General features: G+C 39.8%; 1 protein-coding gene across 2 annotated transcripts in view; it reads left to right on the top strand.

Moving 5' to 3' along the window:
• LOC310773797 (protein NLRC3-like) overlaps nt 1–14,472 on the top strand; it is a 140,911-nt gene that overhangs the window by 68,865 nt on the left and 57,574 nt on the right. For both annotated transcript variants that reach the window (XM_083633751.1, XM_083633750.1), the window contains exons 9-10: nt 1,004–2,837; nt 14,240–14,413. In XM_083633751.1, coding sequence (XP_083489877.1) covers nt 1,004–2,837; nt 14,240–14,413 — 2,008 coding nt within the window. The remainder of the gene's footprint in view (nt 1–1,003; nt 2,838–14,239; nt 14,414–14,472) is intronic.

Raw genomic sequence — 14,472 nt, 5'->3', positions numbered from 1 at the left:
TATATACCCCTTGTCGAGTTAACGTGATTTAGAGAAGTAACAGCGGAACGCGCTTCGGAACGCGCTTCTAATGGCATCTGCTATACTGTGATGTCCGTCCAATAACTTGGCCCTATTTCACATTTAGTTTTACAATAAAAACACATTTATGCAATGACTTGACATAATGTAGGGTATATTTATGTGCATCATCCTTCCTGCAGCAGGCGAGAGAAAATGATATCTTTCTGGACAAACTTTCACCAATCTAATAGGCTATATTTTTCTAGCTGATGCATAGAACATTATTTTCACTTTGATCTTGCTATAGTGTAGCGTATTTACATGCTTGCAGTATTGAAACTGCAGTTAGATTGGTTTGAGAAGCATAATAATATGGAATAATAGCCTATAATGCAGACAGACAGGCTGGATGAAGGGAGGGGGGGGGGGGGGGCAGAGCGTTTGGCTTTCGTCTGGTTTTGCGGGATCACTGGAATTGGAGCTAAAAAGGCAAGCGTGCGATTCGTTTATTGCACTTATCCAATGAGCATGACGGTGCATAATTTTACGCCTAAAAGGCGTGGTTGTAATGCTTTGGGCTGCATCTAGCGCCAGCACGACGATATCAAGTGCGCCTTTCCTTTGATCTGCTTTGATCTGCGCCTGCCGCTCGGCCTAGAAACTGCGCCGATGCAACGATAGGGGCCTAAGAGTTTAAAGTTAAGGTTCCTAAACCTCCTTTTTGTTCTTTCAAGGGAACATCTGTAAACATGTGTCTGTAAAGGTGACAACTGAAATGTAAAACAACCCTCAATGTTAAACTAGTTATTTTCTACATTCATGCAAGTGTTATTGACTACGTTCTAAATTATTTTTATAACATAGTCTGCGGGCACCTCATTGCGGGGCACCCAGGCACCCGCAGACACCGTGTTGGCTTCCACTGGTGTAAATGATCAGGAAATGTTGCTCTTTACTCACTTCTTCATTGATTGATGTCACCTGTTGTTTATTCCTTCAGAAACCTCCGTTCCTGCTGCCATCTGGCAACATCAACACAAAACCAAACAGAAGAAGAAGTTTCAGTGTGTGTTTGAGGGGATTGTTAAAGCAGGAAAGTCAACAGCTATGAATCAGATGTACACAGAGCATTACCTCACAGAGGGAGGGACTGGAGAGGTAAATGATGAACATGAGGTCAGACTGATTGAAGCAGCATCCAGAAACCTGAGATCAGAAACACCAATCAAATGTGAAGACATCTTTCAACCCTTACCTGGAAGAGATGAATCAGCCAGAACCGTGATGACAATGGGAGTGGCTGGCATTGGGAAAACAGTCTTAACACAGAAGTTCACTCTGGACTGGGCTGAAGACAAAGCCAACCAGGGTATACAGTTCATATTTCTGTTCACTTTCCGAGAGCTGAATCTGCTGAAAGAGAAAAAGTACAGCTTGATGGAACTTCTTCGTCACTTTTTTCCTGGGACTAAAGAAACTGAAAACTGCAGTCTTGACAAGTTCCAGGTTGTGTTCATCTTTGACGGTCTGGATGAGTGTCGACTTCCTCTAGACTTTGAGAATAATGAGATCCTGACTGATGTCACAGAGTCAACCTCAGTGGATGTGCTGCTGACAAACCTCATCAGGGGGAACCTGCTTCCCCTTGCTCGCCTCTGGATGACCACACGACCTGCAGCAGCCACTCAGATCCCTCCTGAGTGCGTTGACATGGTGACAGAGGTGAGAGGGTTCACTGACCCCCAGAAGGAGGAGTATTTCAGGAAGAGATTCAGTGATAAGAAGCAGGCCAGCAGAATCATCTCCCACATCAAGACTTCACGAACCCTCCTCATCATGTGCCACATCCCAGTCTTCTGTTGGATCATTGCTACCGTTCTGGAGTCGGAGTTCAAAACCAGTAAGAGAGGAAAGATGCCCAAGACCCTGACTGAAATGTACATCCACTTCCTGGTGGTTCAGTCCAAACGTCAGAATGTCAAGTATCATAAGAGAGCTTGGACAGATGCACGCTGGAATACAGAGACCAAGAATATGATTCTCTCTCTGGGAAAACTGGCTCTTGAGCAGCTGGAGAAAGGCAACCTGATCTTCTATGAAGAAGACCTGATAGTGTGCGGCATTGATATCACAGCAGCCTCAGTGTACTCAGGAGTTTTCACACAGATCTTTAAAGAGGAGTGTGGGCTGTACCAGGACAAGATGTTTTGCTTTGTCCATCTGAGCTTTCAGGAGTTTCTGGCTGCTGTCTACATGCTCCACTGTCACACAAACAGGGATAGGATGGCACTGGGCACATTCCTGGGAGAAGAATCTGATCGGGACATAATGCTGAGAAGAGAAGCAGGCATATCGGAAGACAATGACCAATCCCTGGATGCCTTCCTGTTGAGAGCCATGGAGAAATCCCTGAAGAGTAAAAATGGCCACCTGGACCTCTTTGTCCGCTTCCTTCATGGCCTCTCACTGGATTCCAGCCAGAGACTCCTACGAGGCCTGCTGGGTCAGACAGAGAGTAGACCAGAAAGCATCCAGAGAGCCATCAACAACCTTAAGAAGATGAGCACTCATAATGACACCTCTCCTGACAGAAGCATCAATATCTTCCACTGTTTGATGGAGATAAACGACCAGTCAGTAAATCAGGACGTCCAACAGTTCCTGAAGTCAGAGAACAGATCAGATAAACTCTCTGAGATCCACTGCTCAGCTCTGGCATACATGCTGCAGATGTCAGAGGAGGTTCTGGATGTGTTGGACCTGAAGGCCTACAACACAACAGTGACGGGACGAGCCAGACTTCTCCCAGCTCTGAGGAACTGCAGGAAGGCTCGGTTAGTCCTTGTGTGAATACCAACAGGATAGAACAGTGTAGAGCCACCTTCATATCTGAGACCATCAGAATTACAATAAACATCTATAGTTCCTCAAACATACACACTATTAAAGGAACACTGACGATTTTCAACCAGCTTTGTATCATTACAAAATCAGTTTTACTGTATATCTGAAAACTGCAGTTGTGCAGGCATTCATTTAGTTTGACAGTTATTGAGAGCTGATTTGAGTTAAATTGTTTATTTGTTTATTAAAAAGGATCCCCATTAGCTAGACGACAGCTAGTCTTCCTGGGGTCCAAGACAAAATACACATTACATGACACGCAACAATTAAAATACAAAAACACAAAGGAAAAGAACAGAAGAAAGAATAAAAAGCAAATCTAAGTTAAGACAGACAATAGAATGGTCAGCTAGCCTTCTAGCTGGCCAATAGCCCAAATATTAATATGGTCCGTACAACTCTATACTTTAGAAAACAAACATAGAAGGAAAAGTGATGTGACAAACATCATTGTGTGTGATAGTGTGTGTGTGAGTGTAGATGGGATCTGAGCATCCTTTTAAAACCAAATATTGCATGGTTGACAATTCCAAGAGGCTGGACAATTTTCTTATTATTGTGCTTGCTGAAAGCAAGGCACAATCTATAAAGTCCCCCATACTTATTATTATATATATATGCCACAATTTCTGGGACGTAATAACTCCCACAGTTTTCACACCACATAGACATGCCAGAACTCAAAACGTGCGGCTCATTGAGGACAGGGTTGTTATGACTTTTGTTAGGGTTTGGTCAAGCGGTTTGGGCACTATTCACGATTAAGCACAAGTTTTTTTCCCATTCACTTGAATGGGGTTTCACAGAGGGGCCTTTTACTATCCACGAAAAAAGTTACACCAATTGACCAGATGGTGGCGCTATAACAGCCCTCTTTACATTTTGGTCCATAACTTTTGAACTATAGGGTCCACAATCAAACTTCTTTTTTCCCTGGATTAACACCCATTTCCGTCTGACTAGATTTTCCGCCATTTTGAATTTTGTCCAAAACTGGTGTTTTTTGCGATTCCACCTTCAAATTTTGTCCAATATTCACCAAACCAAAGCACACATCATGTGTGGACTGTCCTGCACAACACTGATTTCGCGGATTTAAAAAGAAAACGCACCATTGCGATATAATCGACTTCCAAAGTTCTGTGGGTAGGGCCTATTTCACGAAGATCGCCATAACTCTGGAACACCATGTCCGATGCTAACCAAACGTGGTACAGGTGTGCAGGGATGTACTCTGAGCTGATTAAAAACAATTGTGTCATTTCGCCTATAGGGGGCCCTATAGCAACATTAAGTACCTGTAGCTCACAAACCATAAGAGCGACTGTTGCCAAATTTGGTTCATTATGTTCATAGAGTACTCTTCTACTCTGGCCTAAAATATTACACCGATTGACCTGACAGTGGCGCTATAACAGCCATCTTTACATTTTGGTCGATAACTTTAGAACCGTAGCTTCTACAATCAAAATTATTTTTCGCCAGGTTTCCTTGGCTCGTCCCATGTTTACTTATTGCTGTGATCTAAAAAAAATACTCCTATTGACCTGATAGTGGCGCTATAACAGCCCTCTTAAGTTTTGGTCCATAACTTTTCAACTGTAGCGTCTACAATCAAAATTATTTCGCCCCTGAATTCCTTGGCTCCTCCTGCTTCTCCTCGCATAGGCCCGTCCATAACTACTTAGTCCACCCTACCAACCGTCTACAAACACCCTAGCGACCAGCCGGAAACACCCTAGCAACCAATTACTACACCCTTTAACCACCTAGAGACGTGCTAGCTACACATTGCCGATTAGGGCTGCATGGGTGTAGGGTGTTGCAAGGAGGCGGGCGTGGCTAGGACAGCAAGCACAATTACATTTTCGTTAGGAAATTTAGATATTCTAGTTGGTTTTCTGTCTGGGCAAAGTCATCTGATCTTTTATTTTTTTTATTTTCTATGTTATAAATAAATAAATATAAATAAATATAAAATAAATAAATATATATATATATATATCAGAAACACTTTTATTGGCACAGTATTCAAGTTACATACGAGGAATTTGTCTTAGTGTCTGTATGCAGCGTAGCGGTCAGATCAATATACAGAGATAAGAAGTAGGAAAGCTACATAAAGACAATCACAGCATTGCAAGTGCAATCAAATCAAGTAAATCTATATACAATATGTACATGAGTGGAGGCGTGTTCCGTGGATAATAAATATGAATTTACGTTGAATTTACATGAGATTTACAGACTGAGTTAAATAGGCGTTAAATAGGCAGTGAATTTATATGAATTTACAGTGGGAGTTAAATAGGAGTTAACATTGAATGTACATGAAATTTACAGTAAGTTAAATAGTAGGGGTGTCACGATACACTAATTTCACGATACGATACGATACGATACACAATATTGGGTTCACGATAACGATACAATATGATATTTTAACAATATTATTTTTAACAAAAGTAAATAATTTGTATGTATTTATTTATCATTTATTTAACCATGTGACCCATACGGAAGAGGCATATATGCACATATATGTAGTAAACATGTAGTATATGTTCATATAAGTATTCGACATATATCCACATATATATCCAGGATATATGTGCATATATGTGCATATGTATCACAATATATGAACATGTATGGGATTGGAACGTTTCATATATGGTCCATATATGTTTGTCCTATATAATTATATATGTGCATACATGTATAGATTGTATATGGACACATTATGGCAATTAATTATATGTACATTTGTATGCATTGACACTATACGGACATATATGGTTAATACATATAAAACTATATATGAATAATAACTATACATACATATATGTTTTATTTTATATGAACATATATGACTATTACCTGTGTATAACTGTATGTATTTATCTGCATTCGACATATATCCACCTATATATCCAGGATATACGTGCATATATGTGCATATATATTACAATATATGAACATGTATGGAATTGGAACGTTTCATATATGGTCCATATATGTTTGTCCTATATAATTATATATGTGCATACATGTATAGATTGTATATGGACACATATGGCAATTAATTATATGTACATTTATATGCATTGACAGTATACGGGCATATATGGTTAATACATATATAACTATATATGAATAATAACTATGCATACATATGTTTTATTTTATATGAACATATATGACTATTACCTGTGTATAACTGTATGTATTTATCTGTATTCAACATATATCCACCTATATATCCAGGATAGATGTGCATATATATCACAATATATGAACATGTATGGAATTGGAACGTTTCATATATGGTCCATATATGTTTGTCCTATATAATTATATATGTGCATACATGTATAGATTGTATATGGACACATATGGCAATTAATTATATGTACATTTGTATGCATTGACACTATACGGGCATATATGGTTAATACATATAAAACTATATATGAATAATAACTATACATACATATATGTTTTATTTTATATGAACATATATGACTATTACCTGTGTATAACTGTATGTATTTATCTGTATTCGACATATATCCACCTATATATCCAGGATATATGTGCATATATATCACAATATATGAACATGTATGGAATCAAAACACATATCTCTTAATTAAAAGAAATATAATTTTCCAAATTATTTTTGATTGAACAACATCTCAGAAGTGAAACCCACCATAAAAATGGTTAGTTTTGTGCAAGACTTCCAGCACTACTGGATATTTTCAAGGTTAGTCCAGTGTGCATGAGATTGAAAAATAAGGGTTTTTTGACAGTGCAGTCATTAAAATGCCCCATAGTCTATATTATGGTTTTAGTGTAAACATTATATATTATATATGATTTAGAAGCTCATCGTAAAGCTGATTCCAAATATATAAAAAATTTAAAAGCTTCATAAATTAAATCCTGTGGAGTTATTAACTCATTCATGGCCAGTTTAGGACTGCCAATATTTAGCTCAAGCCAAAGATTTTCATAATTGTTGGTCATCATTCAAGACCCACAGTAAATTATCTATTAGCACCAAAGTGATTTGCAATACCTCAAAATGAAGATGTACGTCTCTGGGTTCACCAGAAAAAAAAGTGAGCTTTTAGCATGTTCTGTACTCTACTTATAGCCATTTATATACACCCTGTTTTCACCAAAAAGGTCTCTCTGAGAAGAGAAATTGGAGAAAAGGGCATTTTTGTAAAGGACACAATCTCAGGCAGAACTCGCTCTCAATTCTTTTATTTTGAACTGTATTGACATCAGACATGTAAATACTATTCGTTATGACACAAATGACAAAAAAAAGTGCTTTTTTTACATTCAACAATACAGTTTACTCAGTGTGAGTGTGAATGTGTGTGTGTGCACGGGGCCCATGTGTGTCTCTTTACATTACATTACATTTCGTCATTTAGCAGACACTTTTATCCAAAGCGACTTACAATGTCACATTCTGTCAACATTAGTGGAATCAACTGTGGAACATCATCTACACAGATACACCCTTGCAGCAGTAGAGTAACTGAAAACTAAAATAAAAAGTTGAAAAAAAAAAAAAAAAGGAGTTTTCAATCTTCGGCAAAAGATGGGCAGGGATTCGACCGTCCTGACCTCATTCTGAGATGTGGGCTCACAATCGGCTCCTCATCTGAAATAAAAGCAACATATCCTCAGTAAATATAATCACATTTAGTACAGAGACAGTGTAGTGTACTAGTGTCTCAGTAAACTATACGATCATAGAATGCAGAGAGACAGTGTAGTCTCTCACACACACACACACACACACACACACACACACACACACACACACACACACACACACACACACTTCCATGCCAAATTTCAGCTCTCTGTCCCTGCCATCCTGCATTTCGAAATTTGCCCCCCCCCCCTTCCATGCACCCCCTCCCCCCACCACACCCCTTTTAGCCAACGAGACAATTTTGGATTACTAGGAATCTCGTGCCCTACAGACAGACAGACACCGCCCACCCACCTAGGTGCCATCGTGCAACTGTGTGCCATCGGCTCATACTACATCACAGTTGCTCGAGTGACATCGATGATGACATCATCACTGATGACATCACAATTTGCTCAAGTGACATCACTGATGACATCACAATTCTCAAGTGACATCACTGATGACATCAACACTGAGAGAGAGAGTTCTGTCCACAGCTGCTGCTGGATCGCACCTCCTTCCCAGGGAACACTATTGATCTCCCCGCAAATTAGCATAGGAGGAGAACACCAAACTGGTCTGAGATCAGCGTCTAGCCTCCTCTGCCTCTGCATCGTTGGCAATGCATATATATCAACAACAAAATTATTCCTTACCGCGAGATCATCCGGGTCCTGTCGCATTGGAGTCCAGTCTTCCTCGCCCTCGACATGGAAAGTGGCCGTGCTGCTTGGCTCTGTGTGAAAGCAATTTCTGTGGCGAGGCTGCTCGTTCTCCTCCTCCTCACAAAGTTGTGACTCCGTCTCGTCTCTTTCGGGCTGGCACACAGGAACGGGGTCCGGCTTGGGTTTGGGACCAGGATCGATCATGTTGGTCACGGGTTTGACTACCGCGAACAACTCATCCAGGTTCGCTGCCCTGCAGCAAGGCGACCAGCTCGTGCAGCGCGCCGAGGGGCGTTTCAATGGCGTTTCTCCTCTCTGCAACAAGGAAGCGTTTCTCTGTTTTCTGTTCTTTCCTCCTGCTCCATTTCAAAACAACAGCTGCGGTAGTTGTTTGTTCACGTGTTGTCGGCTTGCCTTTGAGGCCAGGGACCTGATATGTCACAGGCTGGGGAAGTCTTTGAACTACGCTAAACACGAATAAAAACAAAAACACGTCAAACACGTATTTGGCTGGGAGGCACATTCCTGATAAGACGTTAAAGACGTATATGGCCATGAATGAGTTAACCATATTAGATCCCTAATCTCTGCCCCAAATGCATCATGGGACTTCCATGCAAATCCGCATATGTTAACTGATTATATGAGCATATATGTTGACATACATAATAGTAATCATATATGTTTAATGCTTATACGAACACATATTTTGATATGGAAGAGAATAACATAACAACGTAAATTCTTATACGTTAATTGCTGATATGCACATATATGTCGACATATGTAAGTTTAACCCTATATGTTCAATGCTTACACAAACATATATGATTACATGTATGCGAACATCCGCATATGTTAATTGATTATATGAGCATATATGTTGACACACGTAATAATGATCATGTTTAATGCTTATATGCACACATATTTTGATATGCAAGAGAATAACATATATGTGTGTTGCTTGTATTTGCATATATGCGGAAATATGTAGAAATATTCTTATATGTTAATTGCTTATATGTACATATATCTAAACATATGCGAGAATAACCCTGTATGTCCATTACTTGTATGAACATATATGATCACATGTATGAGAATACTCATATATGTTAATTGCTTATATGAGCATACATGCTTACATATGTAAGTAAATTCTTATATGTGAATTGCTGATATGCACATATATGTAGACATATGTAAGTTTAACCATATATGTTCAATGCTTACACAAACATATATGATTACATATATGCGAACATCCGCATATGTTAATTGATTATATGAGCATATATGTTGACATACGTAATAATGATCATATATGTTTAATGCTTATATGCACACATATTTTGATATGCAAGAGAATAACATATATGTGTGTTGCTTGTATTTGCATATATGCGGAAATATGTAGAAATATTCTTATATGTTTATGTCCTTATATGTACATATATATAAACATATGCAAGAATAACCCTGTATGTCCATTACTTGCATGGACATATATGATCACATGTATGACAATACTCATATATGTTAATTGCTTATATGAGCATACATGTTTACATGTAAGTAAATTCTTATATGTTAATTGCTGATATGCACATATGTGTAGACATATGTAAGTTTAACCCTATATGTTCAATGCTTACACAAACATATATGATTACATGTATGCGAACATCCGCATATGTTAATTGATTATATGAGCATATATGTTGACATACGTAATAATAATCATATATGTTTAATGCTTATATGCACACATATTTTGATATGCAAGAGAATAACATATATGTGTGTTGCTTGTATTTGCATATATGCGGAAATATGTAGAAATATTCTTATATGTTAATTGCTTATATGTACATATATCTAAACATATGCAAGAATAACCCTATATGTCCATTACTTACATGAGCATATATGATCACATGTATGGGAGTACTCATATATGTTAATTGCCTATATGATCATATATGTCTATGTATATTTATATTTGGATCACATATATGATCCTCACATATATATGCATATATCTCAGATGGGTTTGTATGCAAAGTGCATACATGTACATGTATGGTGACATATATGTGGACCATGTGTGGATGTATGTCCATATATGACATATATTACCTTTCCGTATGGGGATTCCCGTTGAAATTGAAACCTCTTTTCAAGGGAGCCCTGGGAAAATACTGGAAAAATAGTCTTTCATTTGAAATACACAAAATACAAAACAAATGCTGTTTTTGGAAATGGTTATTATAATAACTATAAAACAACATGGAAGATAATGCTTCTCTTGCAATAGAATGTGTCACACTGTCACAAACTAAATGTTTGTTGCATGGTGAAAGAAAAATAAAGTATACAATCTATTTCTTAAATAACTCATGCTCAATGGTCCCTAAACGTATGTAATCTTATGAACCCCTTGAGCTGTTTTGCCATGTTAGTAGTAGTCTACCCCCTCACTCATGCGTGTTGATTCTGCTAAATTTGTTCTATTATTATTCAGGAGAATTTTTTCTTTTTTTTTTCTTTCTTTTTTTTACGATATCATTTTTTTCTGACGATAGGCATATAGTGACGTTTCGATATCGCGATATATCGTGCGACAAAATATTGTGACACCCCTATTAAATAGGCATTAAATAAGCAGTGAATTTACATGAATTCACAGTCCCAGTTAAACAGGCATTAAATCAGATATGAGTTACAGTTTTATGGGGGGGGGGGGGGGTTCAGCTGACTTCAGGAGGAGATAGTGGGTTTGCGGGGGGGGGGGGGGGTTGTTGGTGAGGTCCTTGGTGGAAGGGGTTTCCAGGTCTTGTTGAGGCTGATGGCGATTGGGAAGAAGCTGGTCTTGTGGCGAGTGGTTCTGGTCTTGGCAGACCTCAGTCTCTTGCCGTGGGGGAGTGTCTTAAAGAGTTTGTGGCCAGGGTGGGAGGGGTCGGCCATGATCTTGCGAGACCGCTTCAGTGTCCTGGCTGCATGCAGGTCCTGGAGGGATGGCAGGTTGCATCCGATTATCTTCTCAGCACAGCGGATGATGCGTTGAAGTCTGTTAATGTCTTTGAGAGTGGCAGCAGCATACCAGACGGTGATGGAGGAGGTGAGAATGGACTCAACGATGGAGGTGTAGAAGTGCACCATTGTGGCCATTGTGGCTGCCGCACAAAGTACATCCTCTGCTGTGCCTTCTTGGTGAGAGCTCGGATGTTCAGCTCCTATTTTAGGCCATGGCTGATGATGGTCCCCAGGAAGCGGAAGGACTCAACAGTGTTGACTGGGGTGTCACCCAGGGTGATGGGGGAAGTTGGGGCTGTGTTCCTCCTCTAATCCACAATCATCTCCATTGTTTTTTGAGCATTTAACACCAGGTTGTTTTGACTGCACCAAGTAACCAGATGGTCAACTTCCTGTCTGTATTCCGACTCATCTCCGTCTGTGATGAGCCCTATGAGAGTGGTATCGTCCGCGAATTTCAGGAGCTTGACTGGTGACTGGAGGTGCAGCTGTTGGTGTACAGACCGAAGACGTAGGGAGAGAGGACGCCACCCTGGGCAGCACCGGTGCCGATGGACCGAAAGTCAGTTATGTGCTTACCCAGCCTCACATGCTACTTCCTGTCAGTCAGGAAGTCTGTGGTCCATCTGCAAATGGGGTCGGGGGCGCCCAGCTGGGAGAGTTTCTCCTGTAGCAGGGCTGGGATGATCGTGTCAAACGTTGAGCTGAAATCCACAAACAGAATCCTGGCATAGGTTCCTGCATTGTCCAGATGTGTGAGGATGTGGTGGAGGGCCATGTTTATTGCATCGTCTACAGACCTGTTGCTCTGTAGGCAAACTGTAGGGGGTCCAGGAGTGGGTCTATGATGGATTTAAGGTAGGACAGGACAAGACGCTCAAAGGACTTCATGACCACAGAGGTCAGGGCGACGGGTCTGTAGTCTTTAAGTGCAGAGGGCCTTGCCTTTTTTGGGAGGGGGATTATGGTTGATGTTTTGAAGCATGTTGGTACATAGCAGGTCTCCAGTGAGGAATTGAAAATGTCTGTGAATACAGGGGCCAGCTGGTCAGCACAGCACTACAGGGCAGAGGGTGATACGGCATCAGGGCCAGCCGGTAATTGGAGAAATATGAGCGGATATAAGAGCATCCGCTCATATTTTTTCTAATCAACTGCCTTCAGGCGGGACATCCGGGACATCCCCCTATCATCGCTCATTATTTCCCCTGAGCTTCCCTTTCTGTTTTGACCAAGTTTTCCATGCTCAAATTACAGACGTTTAGGCGGAAGCATTTATAAATTGAGAGAGCCAACCGTCTTTTAAGAGACTAGTATTTTACAAGGCTGCAAATTAATACTGAACAAACAATGACTCAAATTAAACAATGCATACTGACAATGTAACAAGAGCTAAGTAGGCTACAAATATGGGCTATATCCTTTTAACACACAGACCCCACTAGCTGGCCAGCTGGATCAGTTCAACATATCGCTAAACAGACCACCTCCCTACCTAAGAAACACTTTTCTATTAATGAAGGGTTTCACACGTTATGGCTCTATCCATGTTTATGTATATTACATTTACATGTTGTCATTTAGCTGACACTTTTGTGAAAATGTAGAATACGTAGAATATTTGTTTTAAATTGTGTGTGGTGTTTTTATTATTATAATGCCACATTTGAATTCCATGCGGCCCCAAGCGTCCTGACCTCAAGGTTGGGAAAGCCTGCTGTAGGCTCAAAACTTTGAAAGTAAACCCCAACCAAATCTGTAGCTCTAATGGTGTCGGGCTGTTTTACTGAGTTGTTTTGCCAGAAGTTGAACTCGACATGCTGATTTTTTGTTGTTGTTGTTATTATTATTATTATATTATTATTATTATTAGTGTTATTATTATTGTTATTATTATTAATATCACTATTAATATTATTATTATAGTTTTTTAATCATTTTTACAAAAATGATTTCATAATAGCATTTATGTAATCTTTTCTGTTTGGTTTCTGCTTATATCTAATTCTATAATTTCGAATATATACTACAAATTATTATTATTATTATTATTATTATAATGTAGTAGTAGTAGTAGTAGTGGAAGAAGTATGCTGTATAAGTTTTGATTGGTATGCTAGTCTCTGATAATCACTCATTTTACAGTAAATCTGAAAGCAGACATTCTGGCTGTGAACTCTCAGAGACCTCAGCTCTGAAGTCCTGGGGTCCATCCCATTTCTCTTAATTGCATCACGTTTGCCTCTCTTCCGTCCTTTCCTTGCGTCTTAGTCCCTCCCACTGAGGAGGGATGGAGGAAACAAGTGAGGAGAGACGAAACGAGGAAATGTGCGGTTAGAGAAATGAGACGTCCTTCCATCTGAAGCATCATGTGAAGCCACGTCCATAATCCTGATGAAGGTGGCAGAAGATTACAGCTACAACTGCCCCCCCTTTCCCTTCACAACTAAAATGGGTTATGGCTGAACACCTGAACTAAATGTAATTTAGGCTCCCCATGTTCTTACATTAATGTTATATCAGTATCATATGATGGGCACTTATCACTTGTGCTGTTTCTCTAAAACCTTGTTAATTTGAGCTTCTTCACATTTGCGCTACGGGGCGGACTAATTAACGTGGTGCCGTTCATTTGTAGTGTTGATGATTAATGAGTCCCTCGACCACCCTGCATTTCGGATATTCCCCTGCCACCCTGCATTTGGGAAATTATCTTCCGGGAAGTCTGGTATGGTGTCTCCTTGCTCAGAGCTCCTCACAGATCTCTCCTCCCTCCTCATGGCAGGATAAGAGCTTTTGGATGCTCTTCCAGTTGACAGACCAAGAACCACTTGATGTCAGATAAGAGAAATGGGATAGACTGTTCTCAGCTCTGAAGTCCAACCCCTCCTTTGTTTTTATTCAGAATGATAGGTTGCTCTTTGGACGAGACTGAGTGTCAAGTTGTGGCTGCAGCTCTGAAGTCCAACTCCTCCCATCTGAGAGAGCTGGACATGAGTGACAATACCCTGGAGGATTCAGGTGTGAAGCTGCTCTCTGCTGGACTGGAGAGTCCACACTGCAGACTGGAGATTCTCAGGTCAGACATTATATTTAATAAAGTACTGATATGAATATATGATATGAATAATATATATA

Source organism: Poromitra crassiceps (assembly GCF_964638095.1).
Source record: "Poromitra crassiceps genome assembly, chromosome: 3".
Taxonomy (NCBI): domain Eukaryota; kingdom Metazoa; phylum Chordata; class Actinopteri; order Beryciformes; family Melamphaidae; genus Poromitra; species Poromitra crassiceps.
This window is presented reverse-complemented; position numbering and strand designations above follow the sequence as displayed.